Source organism: Bos taurus, chromosome X (genome assembly GCF_002263795.3).
Source record: "Bos taurus isolate L1 Dominette 01449 registration number 42190680 breed Hereford chromosome X, ARS-UCD2.0, whole genome shotgun sequence".
In the NCBI taxonomy this organism is placed as follows: Eukaryota; Metazoa; Chordata; class Mammalia; order Artiodactyla; family Bovidae; genus Bos; species Bos taurus.
The window spans coordinates 17,526,021-17,541,240 of record NC_037357.1 but is presented as its reverse complement, the minus strand read 5'-3'; the positions used below and the strand labels follow the sequence as shown (position 1 = coordinate 17,541,240).

Genomic DNA, 15,220 nt, shown 5'->3' with positions numbered 1-15,220 from the left:
AGGGTTCACTAGATATTATGTGTTTTATGGCTTTGAACAGAAGTATAATGACATATATCTATCAATGTAATATAATACAGGGTACTTTTACTCATCTAAAAATCCTCTATCCTCTGCCTGTTCATGTCTGCTCCTACCCCCGACCCTGACAACCACTGATCTTTTCACTGTCTCCATAGTTTTTCCTTTACCAGGATATCATCTAATTAGAATCATGTAGTAAGTAGCCTTTTTCATATGGGCTTTTTTCACTTACTAATATGCATGTAAGTTTCCTCCATGTTTTTCATGGCTTTATAGCTAATTTCCAGAGAAGGCAATGGCACCCCACTCTAGTACTCTTGCCTGGAAAATCCCATGGACGGAGGAACCTGGTGGGCTGCCGTCCATGGGGTCTCTAAGAGTCGAACACGACTGAGCGACTTGACTTTCACTTTTCACTTTCATGCATTGGAAAACGAAATGACACCCCACTCCAGTGTTCTTGCCTGGAGAATCCCAGGGACGGGGGAGCCTGGTGGGCTGCCATCCATGGGGTCGCACAGAGTCGGATACGACTGAAGTGACTTAACATAGCATAGCTAATTTCTTTTTAGTGCTGAATTAAATCCCATTGTCTGGCTGTATCACAACTTTTTACTCATTTCACCTACTAAGGGACATCTTGATTGCTTCTGAGTTTCAGCAATTATGGAATAAAGCTTCTATAAACATCCTTGTGTGGGTTTTTGTGTAGACATAAGTTTTCAGCTCCTTTAGGAAACTAGGAAGGAGTGCAATTGGTGGGTCATGTGGTAAGAGTGTGGTTAGTTTTGCAAGAAACCACCAAACTGTCTTCCCAAATGGCTGTACCATTTTGCAGTCCCACCAGCAATGTTTGAGAATACCTGCTTTTCCACATCCTCATCAGCATTTGGTGTTGTTAGTTTTACAGATTTGGGGCATTCTAATAGCCAGAACAATTCTACAGTCCTTCTAATAGGTGTGTACTGGTATCTCATTTTAATTTGTATTTCTTTTATCACATATAATATGAAAGATCTTTTAATATAATGTCTTTATTTGGGGTGCTTTCCCAATGGCTCAGTGGGTAAAGAATCTGCCTGCAATACTGAAGACCCAGGACACTCAAGTTTGATCCCTGACTTGGGACAATCCCCAGGAGAAGGAAATGGCTACCCACTCCAGTATTCTTGTCTGAAAAAAAAAATCCCATGGCCAGAGGAGCCTGGCAGGCTACAGTCCATGGGGTTGCAACGAGTTGGACACGACTGAGCACACAAGCATGTTCATGTTCATTAGCTATTTTGGTATCAATGATTTCCTATAGTGAAGAGGTATTCCCTTTCCTTGTATCCTGTAAAAGAGATTGTAGAGAATTGGCATAATTTCTTCTTTAAATGTTTGATAGAATTCACCAGTGATCCATCTGGGCCTAGTTCTTTCTGCTTTGGAAGGATATTCATCATTGATTCAATTTCTTTACTAGGTGTAGTTCTAATCAGATCATCTAATTCTTGTGTAAGTTTTGGCAGATCATGTCTTTAAAGGGATTGGCCCATTATATAGGTTATCAAATTTGTGGGCATAGAGCTGTTCATAGTATTCCCTTATTTCCTTTTAATTTATTTTCATTTCTGTTATTAGTAATCTGTGTCCTCTGCTTTTTTCTTAGCCTGACCAGAGGATTATCAATTAAATCAATTTTCGCAAAGAACCAGTTTTTGGTTTTATTGATCTTCTCTATTGATTTCCTGTTTCCAGTTTTATTGATTTCTGCTCTAAGTCATATTATTGCTTTTCTTCCGCTTACATGAGATTTAATTTGCTTGTCTCTTTCTAGTTTCTTAAGGTAGAAACATATGATTTTAGAACTTTCTGATTTTTTAATTACATATTTAATGCTATGCATTTCACTCTGAGCACTACTTTTACAGCATCCCACAAATTTTGTTAAGTTGTATTTTCATCTTCTTTTAGTCTTCTTTGACCCAAGTATTATTTGCTGCTGCTGCTGCTGCTAAGTCACTTCAGTCATGTCCGACTCTGTGCGACCCCATAGACGGCAGCCCACCAGGCTCCCCCATCTCTGGGATTCTCCAGGCAAGAACACTGGAGTGGGTTGCCATTTCCTTCTCCAATGCATGAAAGTGAAAAGTGAAAGTGAAGTCACTCAGTCGTGTCTGACCCTCAGCAACCCCATGGACTGCAGCCTTCCAGGCTCCTCCATCCATGGGATTTTCCAGGCAAGAGTACTGGAGTGGGGTGCCATTGCCTTCTCCAAAGTGTTATTTAGAAACATGTTATCTTATCTTCCAGTATTTTGGAATATTCCAGTTATGTTTCTGTTATTGATTTCCAATTCCATTCTTTTGTGGTCAAACAGTAGATATTATATGATTCCTTTGCTTTTAAACATTTTAAGATGTGTTTATAGCCTAGAATGTGGTTCATCTTGGTGAATGTCCCATGTGTGTCTGAGAAGAATGTATATTCTGCTCTTGGTAGATGACATAGTCTATAGATGTCAATTATATCCAGTTGATTGGTAGTGTTGTTAAGTTCCACTATGTCCTTACTGATTTTCTGCCTGCTGGGATTTGTTTATTTCTGAGAGAGGTGTGTTGAAGCCTCTATGATAGTGGATTCATCTATTTTCCCTGGCAGTTCTATCAGTTTTTGCCTCATGTGGCTTAATGTTCTATTGTTATGCACATACATGTTAAGAATTGTTGGAGAATTGACCTCTCTATCACTGTGTAATGCCCTTTTTTATCCCTGATAAATTTTCTTACTTTGAAGTCTGCTCTATCTGAAATCAATATAGCTATGCCTGCTATCTTTTGATTAGTGTTAGCATGGTACATTTTTCTCCACCCACTTACTTTTAATCTCTATGGGTTTTTATATTTAAAGTGGGTTTCTTGTAGACAACATATAGGTAGGTCATGTTTTTGATCTACCCTGAAAATTTCTGTCTTTTAGTTAATTCATGTAGACCACTGACATTCAAAGTTAATATTTTATGTATGTATTAATGTCTTGGTCACTGTGTTTTCTATTTGCTGCCCTTGTACATTGTTCTTGGTTTTGTCTTCCACTCTTCTCCTGCTTTTTGTAGTTTTAACTGAGCTTTTTATGTGACTCCATTATTTTCTCCTTTCTTAGTCTATCAATTTTAGTTCTTTTAAGCTTTTTTTATTGGTTGCTCTGGAGTTTGCAATATACATTTACAACTAACCCAGGTTCACATTCAAATAACACTACACCACTTTGCAGGTAGTGTGAATACCTTATAATAACGAAATAATCCCAATTCCTTACTCCCATTTCTTGTATTATTGCTGTCATTCATTTCATTTATATATGCTGCTAAGTCACTTCAGTCATGTCCGACTCTGTGCAACCCCACAGACGGCAGCCCACGACACTCCCCCGTCCCTGGGATTCTCCAGGCAAGAACACTGGAGTGGGTTGCCCTTTCCTTCTCCAATGCATGAAAGTGAAAAGTGAAAGTGAAGTCGCTGAGTCTTGTCTGACTCTTAGCGACCCCATGGACTGCAGCCCACCAAGCTCCTCCATCCATGGGATTTTCTAGGCAAAAGTACTGGAGTGGGGTGCCATTGCCTTCTCCAGTTTAAGAGTAAGAAAAGAGGTTTTGTTTTTATTTCGTCTTCACTTATTCCTTTTTCAGTGCTCTTCTTTCTTTATATAGATCCAAGTTTCTGAGCCATATTATTTTCCATCTCTCTAAAGAACTTCTTTTAACATTTCTTGCAAGGCAGGTCTACCAGCAGCAAACTCTCTTAATTTTGTTTGTCAGAGAAAGTTTTCATTTCTCCTTCACTTTTGAATGGTACTTTTTCAGATTACTCTCAACTTTCTAGATTGGTGATTTTTTTTCTCTCCACACTTTATTTTTACTCCACTCTCTTTTTGCTTGCGTGGTTCCTAAAGAAATGTCAGCTATAATTATTATCTTTGTTTCTCTATAAGTAGGATATTTCCTCCATCCCAGATTTCTTTCAGGAATTTTTCTTCATCTTTGATTTTCTGTATTTTGAAAATTGTATGCCTATGTGTGGGGTGTTTTTTTTGGGGGGGGGGTGCATTTAACCTGCTAGATGTTCTCCAAGCTTTCTGTATCTATGATTTGGTGTCTAACATTAATTTAGAGAAATTCTCAGTCATTACTATTTTAAATATTTCTTCTGTTCTTTCTTCTTCTTCTGATAGTCCCATTATGTATATGTTATACCTTTTGTAGTTGCCCCACAGTTGTTAGATATTCTATTGTTTTTGTCTCTTTTCTCTTTGCTTTTCTGTTTTAGAGCATTCTGTTGACATATCCTCCAGTTAGAGATTCTTTTCTCAGCTGTGTCCAATCTTCTAATAAGCCCATCAAAGGCATACTTCATTTCTGTTAGTAGTTTTCTTTCTTTTTGGCTTTCTTAGAATTTCCATCTCTGTGCTTACATTGCCAATCTGTTCTTGGGTACTGTTTACTGTATCCATTATTAATAGGTCATAGTTGTTTTAAATTCCCAGTCTGATAATTCCTACATCTTGCTGTCTCTTTAATTTGTGCTTTTTGCCTTTTAGTATGCCTTGTAATTTTCTTCTTGATAGCTGGACATGATCTACTGGTTAAAAGGAACTGCTATAAATAGGCCTGTAATGATATGATAGTAAGATGTAGGGAAGAGGAGGCAGTCTACAGTCTTATATTTAGGTCTTGGACTTTTAATGAGCCTAAGCCTCTGGAGCATAAACCTCCCAACTGTTTCTCAGTTTTTAAAATTCCACCTCCGCTATTAGGTGGGACAGGATGGCTAGAGTGGGCTGGAGTTGGGTATTTCTCTTGCCCAGGTGAGTTAGGTTCTGAAAATACCCTATAGCATTAGGCTTTAGCTAATTGGTTTCTGCTGAGGGCAAGCCTTGTTGAGAAGACCAGAATGCTCTGGTGTATTTCAAAATGATTCCTTTCCCTTTCTCCATGCTGGAAGCATGAGGAATTTTTTTCTCAGACATTTACTATGGGAAGCTGGTCAAACTCCTGAAGGTAAAATTCACATTGTTGGGGTGCCTTTATGGCTAGGTATCTCTGGAGAGTTTAACTTTCAAAGTTGTCTTTGTTGAGCCTCTAGCAGTTTGCCAGTTAGTTTGATTTCCTACTCCAGCCCTGGGTTCCCAAGGCAGTTTCTGCTCCTAAGTCTGTGCTTTGTAAGCCCTTACTCCCTCTATTCGCTATCTGTTTCTCTCATCTTGGTAGTAGTGGTTTACCAGCTCTCCCCTCCTCTCTTATAGATCTGGAAAGAGTTGAATTTTCAGTCTGTTTAGCTTCTTACTTGTTTTTTAGATGGAGTGGCAACTTCCAAACTCCTTACATGTGGAACTGGGAGCCCTGATAATGCAAATTTTATCATTGGTTACAAACTGTCAATTGTTTTCTTTAAAGTAACCGGCTTATTTTGTTCCTTTCCAAGGGTGAACATTTACTCAAATTTTTACTGTTTCTTCAAGTGCAGTAAGTGAAATTGGCTTTTTAAAAACCGGAAGTGCTTAGCAGTGGGAAGTACAGTGACTACTATTAAGAATTTGGTGTCTCTAACCCGACTCATGCTAAGCTGCCAGCAGTTTTACCTCCTATATCTTTTGCATCATCAATGTAAATGCCCTCATAGTTTTTTGAAGGTAAATCATGAATTTCAACATTATTCAACACAGTATTTCCACACTGCTCATGTTTTCCCCCCAAATTCTCATAGATCTTCGATGATTAGTTATACTGGATGGATATAAGCAAAATAGCAGGTCCAGCTCATGAGTGTAGACTTGTCCATTTGAAAGGCAAAAACTCAATTCTGTTGAGGAGGTATAACTCCATCTTTATGTTTGCAGCTAAATCTTTAATTTGGTGAGTTACCTTCTTTCATTGGAAGGTGGTGTGATTTTTTTTTTTCCTATTGAGTCTTCATCCTGTAGACATTGAGCAAATATCAGTCCTTCCGTGTTTATTCGTTTCTTCACCCCATGTGTAACTCTCCAGCTACTGTAATATAACAGCTTACCCTAAACTATGCTTCAGTTGTTTTTCCATTTCTATTTTGAAAAGCTCTAACAAATTTTGACTTTTAAAGAACTCATAACTTCTTTTAAATATTTAACTCCTTTTTTTTACTCCTTTTTCTTTAAACTGAATGATTTTCAAGATGACTACAACTTAGCTCACACTACAGTCCTATTCTGAAATGTTGAATCATACACCCTATGATGAATTATTAATGTATATAAGGCCAAAGGAATGAGGTTTTGTTGTATTTTTGTTTATAGTTAATCTTAATACTTTTTCAAAAAATGTTTATTATTGCAAATAAGACTACAAACTGTAGTTACTTCCTGTGTTTTCACATAGACACAAAGCTTCCGGATTTTACAATTAAATGATAATGAAGTTACAAAAATTATAGTAGGCATAACCTAAGTAAATAGCCAATGAGAGCACTAAGGATTGAGAATAAATTAACCTCTGAAATAAAATATATTTGTGCCCTAAACGTGCTATCTAGACCCACATATTCCAGAGCAATGATGTCATTATACAACATGACGTCTCTGGAAAATTATTCAATGTATTTGTGAGGGACTAGACCAAGTTAAGTCTTAGTACTATTATGATAATAGATTTGACCTCTAGGACTTCCTGAGAGGGTCTCAGAGAACTGCTGTTAAGGGAATGAATTTGCTGCTGTTGTTCAGTCGCTCAGTCGTGTCTGATGCTTTGCAACCCCATGGACTGTAGCATGTCAGGTTCCTCTGAACTGAAAGAGGTCAAAACTGGAGGTTGGAAGGCCAATTAAGAGGATGCTGGGCTCATCTATGTACTGGTGGTTTTCCAACTTGAAGTGTATCAAAATCCCCTGGAGGATGGCCAGACCCTACTCCCAGGGTTTTTGATTCAATAGGTTTAAGGTCAGGCCTTAAAATTTGCATTTGTAATGAGTTCCCAGGTGATACTGATGCTGCTTGTTTTGGAGCCACACTTTGATAACCACTGCGCAAGGACCTTTGGAGAAGGCAATGGCACGCCACTCCAGTACTCTTGCCTGGAAAATCCCATGGACGGAGGAGCCTGGTGGGCTGCAGTCCATGGGGTCGCTAAGAGTCGGACATGACTGAGCGACTTCACTTTCAGTTTTCAGTTTCATGCACTGGAGAAGGAAATGGCAACCCACTCCAGTGTTCTTGCCTGGAGAATCCCGGGGACTGGGGAGCCTGGTGGGCTGCTGTCTATGGGGTTGCACAGAGTCGGACACGACTGAAGTGACTTAGCAGCAGCCCAAGGACCTTGCTGCTCATCCCAGACCTCACCCCAGATATACTGTGTGTGTTCAAATCTTAACTGTGTAGGATCCCAGGTGATTTGTATACATATCCAAGTTTGAGAAGCACTGCTCTAAGATGCAGTTTCAGTTCAGTTCAGTCTCTCAGTCATGTCCGATTCTTTGTGACCCCATGGACTGCATCACGCCAGGCCTCCCTGTCCATCACCAACTCCCAGAGCTCACTTAAATTCATGTCCATTGAGTTGGTGGTGCCATCCAACCATCTCATCCTCTGTCGTCCCCTTCTCCTTCCCCTTCAATCTTTCCCAGCATTAGAGTCTTTCCCAATGAGTCAGTTCTTCGGTTCAGGTGGCCAAAGTATTGGAGTTTCTTGAGGCAGTTTATGGTATCCTAAAAGCTGAGTATAGAGAAAAGCCCAGAAGTTTAAAAGTTATATGAGAGAAAAAAATAAGACTTAGTGGCTGGACATAGAGAAGTCAGGGAAAGGGAGAATTCACCAGAAATGCTTTCATTTCTTCTGGCTTGAGCAATTGTGAGTAGGTGATTGATTCCTGTTCCCTGGGACAGGGAGCACAAGCAGATGAGTATACTTGGAAGAGTGTGTTTGAATTCAGTATTGAGTTTATTGACTGCATGGAGTTCTCTTTTAGCCCCCACAATATTGGCCATATGTGATTAAACAATAAAGTCCTAGGCTCCTGGTGCTGGGAAGGGATTGGTATTACATAAACTTTAGGCACACATGCACAGTTCTGTTTCTTCTCAGAATCCACTTATGACAGTTATAAATTACTAAAAATAAAAGTCTCTTCCACAAAATGAGTTTTTAAAACCTGTCTCGCCTCCTCACAGCATTCATTCCCATGGACACAAGTAAACAAGTTAGAGACACAGAGTAACTGGCGAAGATCATGTAGCACCCATCAATAATTGGAACCCTGAAGAACAGAATGGGATATCCCAGGTGTCCCAGCGCAAAACAGATCAGACTGTGATGCATGAACAATGTGGGCAGACTCAGTATGGCTCCCTTTCAGAGTGGGGATCCAGTCTCACCAAACAGTTTCACTAGTTCCCCAAAGTCCCCCTTTTAAAGAATTCCTCCAAATATTACTTATAGGTAGCTATGTACCTGACCAGCTAGGCCAGGATTCTAATTCACAAAGAGGGCTGCCAAAGGTAAGCAGTTCTGCCTTATGGAATGAATGAGTCAGTTTTCTGTCTGGATGTGGGAGACATTTCACTTTCATCCATTATTTTATTTGATCTTCACACTACTGCCAGGTACAGCAGGCATTATTATCTTCAGTTTACAGACGAGGAAGCCGAGTTTGAAGGTTATTAAAGGACTCTTCTACAGTTATTGAAATGGTAGGAGGATGTACTGGGACTGGAACCCAGGTCTCCTGACTCCAAATTGCGTGCTCTTTTTACTGTAAGTGATACAGTTCAACTAAACATCAGACTGATCTATAGGACATTAGTTCCGTTTTTTAAAACTCCAGCTTATTTAAAGAGCTGACTTGAATGAAATGTTCAAACAGTGTCACCTGATTTTTAAAAATAGCTTGATTCAGAATACATTACAGATTATTACTGAACTTTTATTTTAATTGTCAAGCAATTAATGATGAGTCACAGCAAATCTGTGGGAGCATAAAATGCTCACATTGTCCCCAGGTCTGTTCATTATCCTCTGTGCTCTCTATCCTGATCAATCAATAGTTAATTAATAATGATGTGCTTCCCAAAGTACAAGGTTATAAATTAATTTAATACTCATATGCATATATTCTGTAGGAAAAATGAGTGGAAACTGCCTGCCATGCCCATCTCATTGTAAGAAAATGTATGTAATGATTACAAGCATATAATAAGAATGGTTGGCCCAGCCAAATGTTTGTTCATTTCTGTTAATCAGTATTCATTTGAGCTACTTCCATGCAGTTCATGGAAGCAGTGCAATCAGTTGAGTAGTGTGGCAGATTTAAATCAGTAATAAAAGCCCTGGGGAAATTAACAAGACAAAACATTAACCACAGACTAAACATTAACATATATTAGCATTTTTATGATACCTGTAGAATTGTTAAATGGGCATGGTTGCTACTGTTTAAAAGTTTATGTTGTATATCACATAATTTCAATGTATATTTTGTTTTAAAACTTTAAGATTTAATTAAGTGAAATTGAACAATGATATGATAGACAATTGAACAAAATGAACTTCAGTTCATTCTTTTCATTTAACTGGAACCTTACGGCCTTTCCACACTACCCTCTCCCCAGCCCCAGGCATGGGGGGAAAATCCATGGCAAGGTTCCCTAAAACAAAGACCACACATAATATTCCACCAGAGTGGACTGCAGGGTCAGAATCAATATTAAATTGTATAACTATATAGGATATTTTATTTTTAATTCTTCAGGATTCTGCTACATCCATCGACAATGGAAGACTAAATTTATATGAATTATTTAGCAACATTTCTCAGAGAAACACTCCTTGCGACCACAGTCATCAGCTGGATTCTAGCAGAGTAGTTCTTCTGTCATTAAATAAAACTGAAAAGATCCCCTAGAGGTCCTCAAGTCTTGGTGGCCTCAGGCACAGCTCTTGAGAGGAAAGGAGCTGTACTGCTCACAGGAGAAGTCAGTGGGATATCCATCTTACCAATTAGAAGCGGTCAGATTGCTGAGGGCAGTATGTGTGTCGCCGGCTCAGCTCGCACCACTGCCTTAGTGATGGGAACTTTTCTCTCTTCACTTCTGCTGCTTCCTCTCCTTCCTCCTCTTCCCCCTTCCCTCCTGCTCTTCCTTCTGTTATGGACCATATAAGTTAAAGCACACACACACCCACCCGCCCGCCACCCCACCACCCCACCACCCCTTAGCTGCTTTTTAAGAAAGAGAATGTAAAGTCATACACCTGATGTTTAAATCGAGAGCAGTTAGGGCTAGTTAAGAGTAGGGGAGAGGCAGAGATACTCATTAATGTAGGCCAGTATAGCTAAAAGCTTAAACCTCTTGAATTCTTGTAGCCATAGGATTAACCTGGAATTTCCATTTGGGGAGAAACTGTAAAGGATATACTCAAGCCAGATACCAGAACAGACCTGGCAGGATCCAGGGATATCCTGCAGGCAGTAAGCAGCAGGCTAGACCTACTTGAGAACCATGTTCCCACATCCAACAGAACTTGACATTCAGTGCTTTGGTATGGTTATGAAATGAATCTTGTCTGGCAGGTCAGAGAGTTTAAATCATTCCATGAGCAATACTTTCTGAAACTTTGGTCAAAATTGGGTATCACTTTTCTGTTGATCTTTAAGAAGGAGCCCTTCTTTGAAGTATAGTTTCCCTTCTTTGAAGTATAGTTTTAGAGGTTTCATAATCATTATCTTTCTGCAGTTATGGGTGGGATGTCCACATAACTATGGAACCAGGCCACACCAAGCCTCAGAGTCAATCCTTTTGATAGAAATCCATGGCATGGGGGGGAAAAGCAAAAACAAAACCATAGGTTTTAAAGTCAGACAGATCTGGCTTCTAGTCCCCGGCTCTGCCATTTACTAGGCATTTGACTCTGTTTTAGTTGCTTAACTTTTGTGAGCCTCAGTTTCCTTATCTTTTAAGATAGGGTCAATAATACCTGTACTATATGCCTCGGAGCACTGTGGTAGGACTCACTGGATACAATAGGGAATGGGTGGAGAGGTTTCCTGTGAAGCACCAGGCTGGAGAGAGAGATTATGTTACAAATGCAAGGCATTGATGTTGATGAGAAGCTTACAACAGACCCTCTTTCTCTGCTCAGCCATCTGGAGGGAAAGATCAAGTCTGAGTTTTTTGTCACCTGAGAGTTCCTAGAACCAACAATGAATGGGAGCCTGAGAATGAATTTAATCAGTAGAGTATCTGCATTTCTTGACATGTTGATTATGGGGTGTATGTGTGAATTGCATCAAACCCAAATGCTTGGCATAGTTTCAAAATCTTCGGTAAAGTACTCTACTGGGAAAGGAATCCCCACATTCTCAAAGGAGCCCAGAATAAAATATGGCACTTCAAATACCACACCTTCCTCTTTTGAGACTAGAGTTAAAGGTGGATTGGAACTATGGGAGGTCAAAAGGAAGTCCTTCCGTCAGTGACAGGTGGAAGTGGGGTTGTAGGCCACACTTCCTGATGTCCAGTCTACTGGGCTCTTACTTACAAATACCTTGCTGGGCCCAGCAGTGTATATTCTCCAGGTATGTGCAAAGCCAGTGCTTCTGGACTCTGGTTAGAGGGAAAGATCAAGTCTGAGTTTTTTTGTCACCTGAGAGTTCCTAGAACCAACAACGACCTGCTGGCCTGGATATGCTCAGAGGCCCTGGCTTCTTCTAACACTTTGGATCTTATAACACTTCAGAGCACTATTGCTTTCCCTGCCACAGGTTCTGGCACATAAATAAAGGCACCATTAGGAATCACAGTTCATGGAGAACAAAAAGGTTTTATATTCCCGGTCTACTGATAGAGACACCTTCGTATCCAATAAATTCACTCCAACTAAGTAGATTTAAAGGTAGTGGTATCCTTGACTAGGTACATTAGTCAGTGAGAAGAAATTGGACTGCACTTTTTATTTAAGAGTCTAAAACTCCTGGGCAGGATACTGATTTCTCAAATGCCACTTGGGAGGCTGACTTCTTTAGCAAGTGCAGCTATAGAGTAAGAGCCAGGTCTCTCAGCATAGCCTGAGGTTTCCCAAGTAGGAAGCTGAAAGGACCTCTTTAATGTGAATACTGCATCTCTTTGTAAATTATGTTTTCTTTTTATGTCTACTTCTCAAAATAAGCTCATAATATTCACCTACAGCTCACACAGTGTGGAGGAGAAAGATGTGGAGAGAAGGGCCCAAAGGGGGGTCTACATTTGACAAACGCTTTGTATATGAGAAGAATTTGCTTCATGGTAGATTTGTGGAAGAAAATACAGCCTGTCTGATAAGATGTGGCAGATTTCAGATGGGGCAGTGGGGGTGTTGGCAGGATACCATTTTTTGCCCCTTACCCCACACAGAGCCTTGGGAAGTCGGCTTGATAATGCCACATTGGGTGGCTTGGGAAGAAAGGTCAGACTGCAGGCTTGCTACATTCTCATTTGTTCTTAACCTTCCTACTTCTGCTTCAGCTGCCCCCCTTTCCAGTAGATTTGGAGGGACTCAAAACTTTAAAGTCTTGCTGGGGTCCAATTAGTATTCACTGATACAAAGGGCAGACTTTCAATGGCGAGGGAGATTTTGCAGCTGTGGGTTGCGAGTAGGCAAGTTACTGTGCAAGATGTGTGAAAGATTGTGATTTTGGTGCTGGATTTGAAGCAGGTGTCGATGAAGAAAGTGTGTCCTGTGCTCCTGAATGTGATGATTAGAATACTTGAATCTCTCTGAAATAAACTCTAACATTGATATGTGTTCACAGAGTCATAAATAGATATTTATGGAAGGAAAATCAAGATTTTGTTCCATGAACAGTCATCTGCAGTTTAACAGAGAAATGCCTATGTGTCTAAGGACATAATTTTATGATGCACAGTCTGCACTCGGTTATTTGTAGCTGCATTATGTAAGTTCTTAAAATTTAACTCCCCAGTGCAGCCAGGCAGCCCCTGCCTAAAGTACCCTACCAGACTGCCACCAAATGGGGCGAATTCAGAGAATACAGACTCTTCATTTGAAGTTAATTAGCCCAAGTCAAGTGGCATTACATAAACACATCTGAAAAATTCAGTATCATACATTCCAAAGCCAAATGGAGTGTTTTAAAATGTCTGCAACTTTTGTTTTATTCTCATTAAGATAAACTATTGAGAAGAGGTGGTCTGAATATCATGCTATACAGGTGCTGTCTTTCATAAATGGAGGTGATATTACTGCGGATTCTAAATTTTTTTATACTTCAAAAATTCATTTATATATGGATAACTTTCCAAAGCTATACCAGCTACATGCTATTTGTCCCTTTATTAAGAGATTGATAACTTAGTGAATATGATCAGGACCATCTTCAGAAATCCAAAAGCTGGGATTAGCACTCAGAGCCCATGGCCTCTCGGTAGAATGGTATGCCAGATCAGATACTAGGATTTTCCTTCAATTCACTTCAATTATGTCTTTACTAAATGCCTAACCGTGTGTAAAATCCAATGTGAATTCCATGGAGGTATAGAAGTTGACAAAGATATAACCTTTGTCTTCACAAGGTATCTCTAGTATTTTTCCTAAAGTATACAATCTATATTTAAACCTTGTCTATGTTTTTGAGAATGGGGAATTCTTTCTTATCCCCAAACATAGAATGTAAGCAACTGGAAACCAAGCATCATCTTCTTGGAAGGCGATGTTGCATTAGCTTTGAAGTCAGACATGTAGGTTCCAAGGCAGACGGTGAATCCACTGCCTGTTTGTCTCAGGCAAGTCACATCACCTCTCTGAGCCTCAATTTCCTCAGCTGTAAAATGGGAAGTCTGAATCTGATTATGAATTGAAAAGCCCTCTGCCTAATTAAGTGGTGGCGCTAGTGGTGAAGAACCCACCTGCCAATGCAAGAGATGTAAAGAGACGTAGGTTCAGTCCCTGGGTCAGGAAGATCCCCTGGAGAAAGAAACGATACCCCACTCCAGTATTCTTGCCTGGAGAATCCCCTGGACAGAGGAGCCTCATGGGCTCCAGTCCCTAGGGTCGCAAAGACCTGGACATGGCTGAAGCGACTTAGCACACAGTGAGTTGCCTTATTAAAATAACACACAAGGAAACGAAGCATAGCATCTGGCACAAAGGGAAACATATGTTAATATTCATACTTATATAGAAGTTTATTCAGGCTTTTGACTGAAAATGAACAAATAACAAATCTACAAATATTTGCACCAAATCATTTAGATTTGAGATAAGAAAGCTGATGCCATTTTTATCATTGCTCTGAGTATAATAGAGCTAAGCTTTAAATTCTAATGCTGTACACCTGAGATTTATATAATTTTAAAAAGAGCTAGCAAAATGCTCAGAAGAATCGGATCACTTTGTGTGCAGGAGGTTGCTCTTCTATTAACAGACTACTCTGTACATCTCCCACACACCCCTTCACTTCCTACACCAAACCTTCCTAAACTTGAAAGTTTCCATTTGTGAACTTCCTAGGGATAAATATCAAGTGCCATTGAAAGGTATCAGTAGCATAAGTCCTGTGTAGAGGGTCCTTTCTAACGTGTACTTCACTATAGAAATAAGGCATTTTCATCTGAGAAAATCTGTGAATAGACTGCACCCAAAGTGCCCCCCCCGGTCTTCAGCCTTCCTGGTTCTTTGCCTTAAAAGCGTATCACCTTTTTTGACTCCAGTAATAGCTTCGTTCTGCTCTTTAAAAAGAAATTGGGGAAGAAATTGAAGTGCTTTTCAGAATTTGTTTCTACTATCATATCTGTGAAAGTATCATATAATTATATTGCATTTCTTTTTTCAGATTGGCAAGTTATGTGCCCATTCTCAACAACGTCAATATAGATCTGCTTATTATCCTGAAGATCTATTTATTGACAAGAAGGTATTAAAAGTTGCTCGTGTAGAACGTGAAGAAACCTTATCCAGCCGAAGAAGGTGAGAGGGTTTTTTTTTTTTTTTCCTTCTAGATTTCAGCATACAATTAGCAATTGTGTTTTAAGATCAAAAACCACTGGAGTGAAGCTTCTTAAATACATGTTATTTAGTTCTTCTGAGTAGAGTATTCAATTAATTAAATTCTATCCTCTGTTAATGTTAAAAGAAAAAAGATATTGTATTATATCCAAGCCATATTTAAATGTAAATTTACCATATGTAAATATCCAGTACA

General features: G+C 39.5%; 1 protein-coding gene across 1 annotated transcript in view; it reads left to right on the top strand.

The window, feature by feature from the left end:
• GPC3 (glypican 3) overlaps nucleotides 1-15,220 on the top strand; it is a 463,174-nt gene that overhangs the window by 287,937 nt on the left and 160,017 nt on the right. The window contains exon 4 of the mRNA NM_001035463.2: nucleotides 14,852-14,985. Coding sequence (NP_001030540.1) covers nucleotides 14,852-14,985 — 134 coding nt within the window. The remainder of the gene's footprint in view (nucleotides 1-14,851; nucleotides 14,986-15,220) is intronic.